The sequence below is a fragment of the Ruditapes philippinarum genome, unplaced genomic scaffold (assembly GCF_026571515.1).
Source record: "Ruditapes philippinarum isolate M1 unplaced genomic scaffold, ASM2657151v2 ctg3318_1_1_1_1, whole genome shotgun sequence".
Classification (NCBI taxonomy): domain Eukaryota; kingdom Metazoa; phylum Mollusca; class Bivalvia; order Venerida; family Veneridae; genus Ruditapes; species Ruditapes philippinarum.
Genome location: NW_026858103.1, coordinates 78871 through 90909, shown reverse-complemented (window position 1 = coordinate 90909; position 12039 = coordinate 78871). Strand labels below are relative to the sequence as shown.

At 35.7% G+C, this 12039-nt stretch overlaps 1 protein-coding gene across 1 annotated transcript; it reads right to left on the bottom strand.

Moving 5' to 3' along the window:
- Nucleotides 1-924: 924 nt before the first annotated feature.
- Nucleotides 925-12039, bottom strand: LOC132752114 (cleavage stimulation factor subunit 2-like; the record flags this gene model as incomplete). The annotated part of the gene is made up of 9 exons (XM_060742394.1): nucleotides 11926-12039; nucleotides 11149-11227; nucleotides 10263-10467; nucleotides 7449-7556; nucleotides 6652-6771; nucleotides 2952-3038; nucleotides 2381-2435; nucleotides 1702-1807; nucleotides 925-1244 (listed from the first exon to the last, which is right to left on the bottom strand). Coding segments are annotated over exons 1-9 (1138 nt in total), but the record flags the coding sequence as incomplete, so codon positions are not given.

Here is a 12039-nt window from a genome sequence, read left to right as displayed (position 1 = left end):
GTTTTTCGGTGCGTTTATACAAAATTTAAATCAAGTGATTAAAAAACTCCGTAATTTCAACTGTTTGAATTTAAGCCCCTTACGTTGTTTCAGTGGAAATTACCAGCGTGTACAGTACTGGGTACCCAACTTAATGACGCGTGACGTCGTAAATGACGTCACGTTGTATTATTATTTGGCGCGCTTTTCATTCAGTATTAGGTTTAATGTCTTTTTTAAAACGTTTCTTTGCATGTAATAAAAAGAAAATTGTTTTAAGTTTAGTGTAAGATCGAATATATTTCACCTTGTTGAACACCAAAACTTCATTATTTCCCACTCGTGTGCTGCGCCACTCGTGAAATATACCTTTTGGTGCTCACTCGGTGAAATATATTCCGATCTTACACTGAACTAAACAAATATCCTCTATGTAATTGGTAATTCATGCAAAAATGACACACAAACACTGTAAATGTTACAATGGTAATCTCCAGCTTTAATGTTGGAAGAAGACATGAGGTGACCTAAATGTATTATTTCAGACACAAACAGGTATGTCAGTTGAATCAGTGACTGGCAGACAGCAGACTTTACCACTGTGTTGTGGAGGCTCTTTGTATTAAATTTACAGAAGTAGTGAAGGCTAGTGAAACCTATGGAAGTCCTGTAAGGGCCATAACAATATCTGACAGCTACTGTAGTTAAAATTCATGAAATCAATCTGCTAATCATTAGTGTATTGCATCAATTTTTAAGGAATGAGTGTTATATTTAAAAGCCACATAAGTTTTCAAATGCATTGTCTTTGATAAAAACATAAATCAGGATGGTAAAAAAAACAAAATTCATTAGTGCAGATCAGAATAACAAAAATTGGTAAATTATATTTTCCTGACTACACAACTTTATGTTACACAGATATAAAATAATATCACAACTTACCATGAGGTTCTGCATTGCTGAAGGTGCCATACTTGATGGTGGGCATACCTGGCCTTGGACCAGCTGGCATACCTCTTGTATCCCCCTGTCCTATCAGTCTTGGTCCCGCGGATCCTCTGCCGAAGTCTGGTCTCTGTGGTGGTCCTTGCCCAGGTCCTCCCATACCTTGTGGACCCGGACCACCCATACCTTGAGGTCCTGGACCTCCCATTCCTTGGGTCCAGGGCCACCCATGTTCTGGGGACCTGGCCCACCCATTCCACCTTGAATAAGGGAAGAGTTGTGGTCTATTTCCCATACCCTGGGGTCCTGGACCACCCCTACAAATACATATTAATTCACTCTCAATTACCAAACAATACTATTCTGCCTCATAAGCCATCTAAATATAAAATCAGAATTTGATATGGGAATTAATCATTGAACCTCTCATAAAACTAATGTCAGTAACACATCACAGATAGGATTTGTACCAAAAAATACAAAAATGTTCTGTTACTCATTTGCATCATAATATGATAATACTTTTTAACATTTACAGTGAAACTTTGTTATTACAAATTCATCTGGAAAATGACTTTTTGTACACTACATCTGCGGTTTCTCATAACCAATATGAGTATTTATTTAATATCCTATAAAAAACCTATAATATGCGAACAAAACTGTTCAAAGAACAGCTTAGATGTATAATAAATTGAAGACATAAGCTTACATGTATAATAAATTGAAGACGTAAATGTATGACAATATAGATATATATATATATACTTACCCATCATTCCTGGACCTCTTGGAGGGCCTCCCATCATTCCAGCAGGACCACCAGGACCTTGTGATACAGGAATATTACCTAGCAATCCACCCAGCCCACGTGGACCTCCTGTAATTACCACAGATTTTATATCAATTAAAAAACTAAGCATTTAACTTTAGAAAAACAATAAAATTGAAGAAAGTTCATGGAAACAGATGACTATTAACCATACCTATTAACCAATTTAAGATGTACTATGCCCATCTTTGGGTTAATACTTTCAGGGCAGAAATTTATAAAATCTTACTGATTATATTTAATTTGAATAAGAGAATGCACATACTATATTCCAGAAGCAGCATTCTCTATTACGAGTCAAGTTAATTTGTTCCTTTCTTTAAAAAAAAAAACTGCCAGTGTTTAATGACATCATCATTCATTCTATATTAACCTATAGTGTGTAGAGTTAAAAATGTTACATATCTGCTCTGTGCGTGTACTCAATAGGTGATCCTTTTTCATTCAAGGAGGCTGTACATGTATAGCAATTATCAGTATTTCTTAACATTAAATTAAAGCATGTTAATTGTATCTTAACAATTATTAAGGTCTAATCCTCAAACAAGAAAACACTTATCATATCTAGGAGGCAATAGGTTTTTATTTTATTACTATTATTATATTTTATATTGTGGTTACCCATCATAGATGCATCTGGCATATTTGGCTGTGACTGTGGTGGAATAACAGGTGCCTGAAATAACATTACATATTTTAGATCTTTGTCACTGAGTGACTGACTATAAACTGATTTTTTTAATTTCTAAAAATATTTTATATCTTTTCTACTGTGTAAAAGACTTTGTGCTGAATGCAAGCTGTAAGACACATCAATATAAAATCTCTAGTTTTGTTACCCTGTGTCTGGTTCAATACAAGCAAATCTAAAACACTAATACCAGTAAACAATGAAGTATGGGAAAGAAAAAGAAAGAAAAGTTGGTAAAAAACTTTCTTGTGTTTATCAACCTTACCTGTTTTTACAACATGTAAACTAAAGGAAAAGACCTGGCCTCAAGATTATAAAACTTTGTCTGAGTTCTGTCTCAAATCTCAAGATTTTCATTGGTCAGTGAACATTTTCTGGTAGTTTCAATTCAATGTAATACTTAAGATCTGAGTTTGAGGTCAGATAATTTCTTTTATAACCTTGAACACTGAAACCCCCCCCCCCCCCCCCCAAAAAAGAGATGAGAAATAACAAAAGTACCTGCTGCATTGGGGCTTGTGATGTAGCTGGTGTCGGAGCGGCACTTCCTGTTGGTGGTACCTGGGAACTATCTCTATGTAACATAGCCTGAAATAAATATTGCATAACTTCATAACTTTAACCCTTTGTCATTTGCAACAATTACAACTCTGTGTAGCCCGTTTATAGCCAGTATGTGTATTCATGAAGCCTGACCTGAACCTACTATGTTCACTGCTCAATTCTTGTTTCATAATACATGTAATTGAAATTTCTTAATCTTTGAAAAGAACTGTTCTGTCTGTGAACTAAAACGCACCAATTTACAGAGTGCTGGAGCAATAAAATGCTTTTTATTCTTGTAAAACAAAGTCATGATTTTGCTGAAAATAAAGGATTTGTAATGTACACTCTTTTCCTTCTGGAATTAACAAAGTCATATTTAAGTAGCGGATGTTTCGAAAAAGATTTCTGAACATTCTTATTATGCAACAAGAGGGCCATGATGGCCCTGAGGTCGCTCACCTGTATATAGCCCCCCCCCCCCCCCCCCCGGCCAATTTTTACCCAAGGGCTTTTATTTGTTTATTTGAACAGACTTGTTAGACAGCCATAAGAAGATGTTTCATGCTAAACATCTAAGTTCTAGCTCATTGGGTTTTTTAAAAGAAGATTTTTTAAGTTTTTACTTACACATATAGTTAAAAACAATGACACCCCTGGGGCAGAGCCAGTTTTGACCCCCAGGCTTTTATTTGAACAAACTTGGTAGACATTCACTAGAAGATCAGGGCTTTTTTTCCTTCTATAGCAGGGGCCGGTATAGGGCTGCTTCCCCAAAGAAAAATTCTTTAAAATCATGCAGTTTTCCCCAAAAATTGAATTTACATCAAGTTTTTTCTTCCCCTTTTGCAAATATACCGTGTATTTTTTCCCCAAAATTAAGGGCTGGGCTGCTTTCCCAACCTGTGAAAAAAAGCCCTGAAGATGTTTCATGCCAAATATCTAAGCTCTAGCTCTTAAGGGTCTTTAAAAGAAGATTTTTTAAGTTTTTACAATATGCATATAGGGAAAATCAATGACCCTCTGGGGCGGGGCCAATTTTGACCCCAGGGCTTTTATTTGAACAAACTTGGTAGACACTCACTAGAAGATGTTTCATGCCAAATATCTTAGCTCTAGCTCTTTGGGTTCTTTAAAAGAAGATTTTTTAAGTTTTTACTATATGCATATAGGGAAAATCTATGACCCCCTGGGGCAGGGCCAATTTTGACCTCAGGGCTTTTTTTTAAACAAACTTGGTAGACACTCATTACAAGATGTTTCATGCTAAATATCTTAGCTCTAGCTCTTTGGGTTCTTTAAAAGAAGATTTTTTAAGTTTTTACTATATGCATATAGGGAAAATCTATGACCCCCTGGGGCGGGGCCAATTTTGACCCCAGGTCTTTTATTTGAACAAACTTGGTAGACATTCACTAGAAGATGTTTCATGCCAAATATCTAAGCTCTAGCTCTTACAGTTCTTTAAAAGAAGATTTTTATTTGTTTGGGTCGTCAGACCAAACAAATAATGGTAGCGAAATTTCAGAGTCTAATGTTGTTAATTGCAAACGCCGAAAGTAGTCCACTTTTTTGAAGCGGTTACTTCCCTTTATATGTACACTAACGCCGAAAAATTCAGGGGAGATCACTGCGTAAAGATGGTCAAAGACAGGCGAATTAATTTTCAAGCAAAATAATTCCCGAATGGTCGAAGATTTCTAATATTGTTTTATTGTATTTTCTGATCGAAATTAAGTAAATACAAAGCGGACATTCAATCTCTGACACAGAAGTTCACAACAAACCTAACAACAAGTAGTTCTCAAAACAGCTTAAAACTAGCGATTTAAAAGAAAGAAATATTTTTATTTTGTTACAAGTATCCAACAAATAACAACGCATTCAAAGTTTAAAAATAGCGTTGGCTAATAGAATTGTCAATAAATGCACAATCACAAATTACGCGGATGAATATGATTTTATCAATGAAAATACTATTTTTAGCGATGATTACCGAATACTACACAAACCGAGTAGTGGAATATATAGATTCTACATGTCGTACAGTTTGGGCGAGAAGATTTTCGCTAAATTATTTACTTCAATTTTAAACAACAGGTTTATCCTGAACAAAATACCTCGAAATTAATCAGCATAACAAACCCGAAATGCAATGAAGGTTCTAAATCTAGAATGACTTGATGTTATTCAGATATTATTGGTATAACTTCTCCGTGGTGCAAGGGTAACGCGCTCGCTTCAGGAGTAAGAGGTCTGGAGTTCAAATCCAAGTCGAGGAAACTTTTTTTTTTTTAAATTCTTTTTTAAGTGTCTTTGTTAAGGAAGTAGCCATGATATGCAAGGATAAAGTGTGACTGTCGTAAAAAATGAACATAAATGATTTTTTGATTCATCTCTAGTTTATGCAGAATTCCGTATGTATCAAACTCTGGTGCCTTGCAAAATGAATTATAATACATAAAAATAAACTTATACAGGAAAATGCATACAGATATACTATACGATTAAGATTGCAAAGATCAGAAAATACCACAGAACTTGCATCCCTTTGATTCTTTATAAATATACATGCTTATAGTAAGCTCCAGGATTATTTACATCTGTGTGAAACAACAGTTAAAGTCGTTACAAGCCCTAATTTAGAATAATATGGTTTTCTTCAGGCCGTTCACATATAAATTCACCGTGGCTGAAGGGTTTTCGCGCTCGCCTATGAAGCGAGAGGTCTGGAGTTCAAATCCCAGTAAAGGCAACTCATTTTTTTTTTCAAATTGTTTAAGTCAAATAAACATTGGATTGCATATCAGTGTTGCAATAAGTCTTATAGCCAATTTACTACAATTAAAACGCTGGAAAGCATTGGTGGCACTATACATATAATCTCACAACCTGCACCTTTCTTACATTCTGAGACCCAAACAAATTCAGCGCCTTCTGTGCTTTGATTTAAGTTTTTACTATATGCATATAGGGAAAATCAATGACCCCCTGGGGCGGGGCCAATTTTGACCCCAGGGCTTTTATTTGAACAAACTTGGTAAACACTTATTAGAAGATGTTTCATGCCAAATATCTAAGCTCTAGCTCTTAGGGTTGTTTAAAAGAAGATATTTAAAGATTTTTCTTTCGGTTGCCATGGCAACCAGAGTTCTGCATGGAATTAAATTCTTTGAACAATTTTTAAAGGTGACCACCAAAGGAACATTCCTGTGAAGTTTGGATGAAATTGGCTCAGTGGTTTATGAGGAGATGTCATTTAAAGCAAAAGTTTACGGACGGACGCCGGACGAAAAGCGATCACAAAAGCTCACCCTGTCACTTTGTGACAGGTGAGCTAAAAATCAATTCACCTCATATTTCAATAATCGAAGTAATCTAAAACTGAACTTATACTAGTTACTTTCAATTTCTTCAAAAACGGAAATGAAAGCATGCTTTGGCACTTAAACTCAAGGTTAATTGTTTGTTTTGCAGTATAAGAATACAGACTCAAGTTTAACAGTCATTTAATTTAAGACACTTCTTGAGAACCTACATGATACATCCAAAATCTGTTACGCATTTAGTTTTGCTCTCAATAACAAACTACTAATTTCTATATTGATTTTTACTGATAAATAGTGACAGTACTAAGACAGAGTATAAACTTTATTACCATAGCAACTTGAGGGTCAACGATTTTCATGACAATCTGTGCCTGTAACAGTGCATACGCTAGCTGGGGATTCTGTAACAACATGTTTCGAGCCTCTGTTGGGTTGTTTTGTATACACAGCTAAAAAATGAAACACTATGAGTAATAAAATTTGAAATGCAAAAAGTAACTGATAAGCACTAAAATGAAATGTTGTTGTTAAAATTTTTATTGGTAAAATAAATTTCCATACCACATTTCTTTTTATAACATTACCCAAATATTGCTTTTAAAAATCTGCAGCTAAGTTGATGAATTACTAGTGTTCCAAATAAATCCACTACAATCACACTAAAATACCTTGTCATACAATGGCAGTTGCAATCTTGAAAGTCAAATATGTCTGCTCAGCATGACAAGATTCTACTTTGACAGGAAATTATAAAGGGGTGATATTCCTTTAATTAGAAATTTCGATAGGCAGACTGCAGTCTCGCCAAAAGTACTTTAACTTACATGAGTTTAAAAATGGTAAACCTTCTACAACATGTTCAAATATCTAATTTGGGAAGATGTTTTCAGATTTCCTGGTGCAAAAAGTACCTCTCCATACATTATTTCAGGCACAATTGGGCACCTGAGTAGAACGCATGGATGAAAGCATAAAAAATCCCTGGCGGAATGTTTTGACTATAGTATAGTAAGTGCCACATGTTATAAAATCATATTGCAAATCTCTATGTCTCCATCATATTTAGCATGAAGTTAAACATATTCTCAAAAATTTCATTTTATAGGGATAAGTTCAGATAAATTACCTTCATTTGTTTCATGAGTTCAAACATTTGCTCTGGAGGAAGACTGGCTACAGCTTTAGATATAGCTTCTGGGGCTTTCTCCGGTTCCATTGGGTCACCATAGGGACTCTATAATATAAAATATATGTATTTTACTGAATTTATAAATTTATAAAACACATTATTATAAACATAAAACAAGAGCCCCAATACACATGTTTAATCACTGTGCCAGGAAGATGTACCCTAAAGGATGTACTTTCTTACAATTTGCTTGGTGAGAGAATATCCTTAAGAAGCTGTATAGTTATGGTCATGTTGAGTACAGTTTTCAAGTATTAAAGTGGAAAAAAAAATATGGCAATGAAGAGAAGGTACATGTATGATAATCAGCGTTTTTTTCTCTACTTTGGGAATGGTGCCTGTACCAGACTGATTGGGGAAAAATGTGTTATTTTTAATTAAATTGGGATTTTTTTCATGCATTTTTTCAGCTACAATTAAGATTAGTCATCATGATTAAAGATAACTTACAGCTTCCACTGTCCAGGTAGAACTATTGAGTGGTGATTTATATGAAACAAGATATGTTTGTAAAACATGTATGCCCCCTATCAGCAGCCAATTATTCATGTGATAAGGTAATTATGCATGACTTCTGACCCAGTGATCAAACAATTAATAAGGGTTATCAAGTATCTACTGGTCATGACCTTGACCTTTGACCCCTTGACCCAAAACTCAATAGGGGTCATCTACTGATCATGACCAATCACCATATCAAGTTTGAAGTCCCTAGGCCTAAGGGTTCTTTCGTTATTGATCGGGAACCGTTTTTACCTACAAGGTCAATGTGACCTTGACCTTTGACCACTTAACCCCAAAATCAATAGGGGTCATCTGCTGGTCATAACCAATCACCATACCAAGTTTGAAGTTCCTAGGCCTAAGGGTTCTTTTGTTATTGATCGGAAACCGTTTTTACCCAAATGGTCAATGTGACCTTGACCTTTGACCCCTTGACCCCAAAATCGTTAGGGGTCATCTACTGATCATGACCAATCACCATACCAAGTTTGAAGTTCCTAGGCCTAAGGGTTCTTTACTTATTGATCGGAAACCGTTTTTGCTTACAAGGTCAATGTGACCTTGACCTTTGACCCCTTGACCCCAAAATCAATAGGGGTCATCTACTGATCATGACAAATCACCATACCAAGTTTTGAAGTTCCTAGGCCTTAAGGTTCTTTAGTTATTGATCGGAAACCGTTTTACCTACAAGGTCAATGTGACCTTGACCTTTAACCCTTAACTCCAAAATCAATAGGGGTCATCTACTGATCATGACCAATCACCATATCAAGTTTGAAGTCCCTAGGCCTAAGGGTTCTTTCGTTATTGATCGGAAACCGTTTTTGCTTACAAGGTCAATGTGACCTTGACCTTTGACCCCTTGACCCCAAAATCAATAGGGGTCATCTACTGATCATGACCAATCACCATATCAAGTTTGTAGTCCCTAGGCCTAAGGTTCTTTCGTTATTGATCGGAAACCGTTTTTACCTACAAGGTCAATGTGACCTTGACCTTTGACCACTTAACCCCAAAATCAATAGGGGTCATCTGCTGGTCATAACCAATCACCATACCAAGTTTGAAGTTCTAGGCCTAAGGGTTCTTTTGTTATTGATCGGAAACCGTTTTTACCCAAATGGTCAATGTGACCTTGACCTTTGACCCCTTGACCCCAAAATCGTTAGGGGTCATCTACTGATCATGACCAATCACCATACCAAGTTTGAAGTTCCTAGGCCTAAGGGTTCTTTACTTATTGATCGGAAACCGTTTTTGCTTACAAGGTCAATGTGACCTTGACCTTTGACCCCTTGACCCCAAAATCAATAGGGGTCATCTACTGATCATGACAAATCACCATACCAAGTTTGAAGTTCCTAGGCCTTAAGGTTCTTTAGTTATTGATCGGAAACCGTTTTTGCTTACAAGGTCAATGTGACCTTGACCTTTGACCCTTGACCCCAAAATCAATAGGGGTCATCTACTGATCATGACAAATCACATACCAAGTTTGAAGTTCCTAGGCCTTAAGGTTCTTTAGTTATTGATCGGAAACCGTTTTTGCTTACAAGGTCAATGTGACCTTGACCTTTGACCCCTTGACCCCAAAATCAATAGGGGTCATCTACTTGTCATGACCAATCACCATACCAAGTTTGAAGTTCCTAGGCCTAAGGGTTCTTTAGTTATCACTCGGAAACCATTTGGTCTACGGACCGACGGACCGACGGACCGACAAGTGCAAAGCAATATACCCCCTTTTTTTCAAAAGGGGGCATAAATATTGTATTTAAATGATTTCTGAGAAATCACTGGCCTTGTGGCAATTTTGAACACCCATTTTGGGAAATTAAACATTGAAAATTGGGAATTTTAATGTCTATTTTCTATTGGGAACAGTACCTTTTTAGAGTAGTAGTTATATAAAGAAAAAAAAAACACTGAAAATACATGTGTGCAGTTTGAAAAAAGAGGGGAAAAGTACTGTTATTGTTCTTGCAAACTGTACTTCCTAAGTTCCTATGATTGTGCTATGTCAGTGTATTAGGTTTGAAGTAAATCCTTCCAGTACTTGAACTTCTGGAGTTATGCTCTGGACAAAACTGATAAAGGGGAATACCTCTAAAAGAAGGCAAGGTACAGTTATTGTTTTTGCACATTGCACATCCTATCAATGTGCTCTGTCAGTTTATAAAGTTTCAAGAAAATCGCTCCAGTACTTTTGAGAAATTTCAGAAATGTGTTTTCAACATTTTGTACCTCAAGAATTGGTCCACCAAGAGCTTGCTGCATTCCAGCCATTTCATCTTTGTTAGATTCTCCAGCAGCAACTCCCACACGTAAAGGTCGTCCATTAAAGTCTGTATTATTGAGATTACGTAACGCACTTTGAGCAGTCTCAACATCCTGGTACTCACAGAAACCATAACCTTTTGGTTTACCAGTTTCTCTGTCATATACCAACCTAACATAGAACAAAAACAGTATACATATACATTGCTATTAAAATAAAAATTAAAGAAATCTTTTCATTTCAAGGGCAAGGAAATGTTTCAAAGTTAAAAAGATATTTTTTGATAGGTTTTAAGTGTCAAGGTGACTTGCTAAATTTGAAAATTCCAAATAAGGGCCGACAAAACCTGATTCTGACTTATTTTTATCTGGAGCATAAATTGCTTAACTTGTCCGTATGATATTTATATACAGTTGAGTTTACACTAAAGGTTACACAAAGTGCACTAGATGTATAAAAGGTGTATTAAATTCTTAGAATTTCCCTCTTGTCCCAACATGTTGTGGGACAACCTGGGCAATTGATTTTGCCGTCCCGTCCAAATTTTTTCAGCTGGATAGCCTCACATTAAAGAATCTGAAAACACTGGCAGTATTCTAATTTAAAGACATAAGGTTAGTGATTCAAAGTCAATTATCCAAAAGCTTGGACATGGAGGCCCACTTAAAAGATTTATGAACAAAATATACATTAATATATGTAAAGCTTGCAACTATTGAAATATTATGTTACTGTTTATAAAATCTCATCATGATAAATTTACATCATAATGATATTATTGAGTACATACTGCAAAAGTATTCCAAAATGCTTTGTAAATAAATGTTGATATTACATTAGGATAAAGTATACCTGAAGCTTACAACAGGTCCTGCTTGTATAAATATCTCCTTTAAAGCTTCTTCTGTAGCTTCATATGGGATATTACCAACTGGAATGAAATAAATCTGCTATTAAAATGTACATTTTTCTATTAAGCTTCAATAAGCAAGTTTGTACAACTGAAAAAAGTGCATAGAAATGATACAAACTAAGCCATATTACCATTGTAGTAAAATTTATTTTACAAGCCACGATACGATGTCATGGCAGTCTGATAATGCACATCTACATTTAGCTGGAAATGGCAAGTAGGACTAGGAGTCGGGAATGCAGCATACAGTTGGGGTCCTCGTAGCCTCATCGTAGGTCAGTTTGAAAGCTGCACACTTTGTCCTTATGTTCTACCAAAGTAACAAAACCACATAGTACCAACAAGTCCAATATATTAGACGTTATGGGCTTGTCATAGTTTATGTTGGTTTAAAAAAATGCTTTGCCAAGAAGCAAAAACATAATTTTCAAAGCGACGTCATCCAAGTACCAACATGAGTGACTAGCGTATTCATCCTTCGTTAAGAATGCTATATGGAACAAGTTATTAATAAAGACTGATGTTGAAATGAAGGTTTACAGTTACTCAAGAGGTGGTGGTGTTGGTATAATCAACTTCTATCAAAATGCCGGTTGGATAGCGTTTTATACTACTCGCGAAAACCAATTACAAATATGCATTCCAAACATCCTATCTATTTTTCTTACAGTTGCATAACGCCATATATTAACGCCTTCTTTATAATGAAAACATACCAAAAACTGAACGTTTAGCTCTTTCTTGAGCTGAAATTGGTGCCAAATCGTCCATCATTTTTAATTTTTGGAAGTGTAATATTCTACGATCATGAAAATTACTCTTACCGAAGA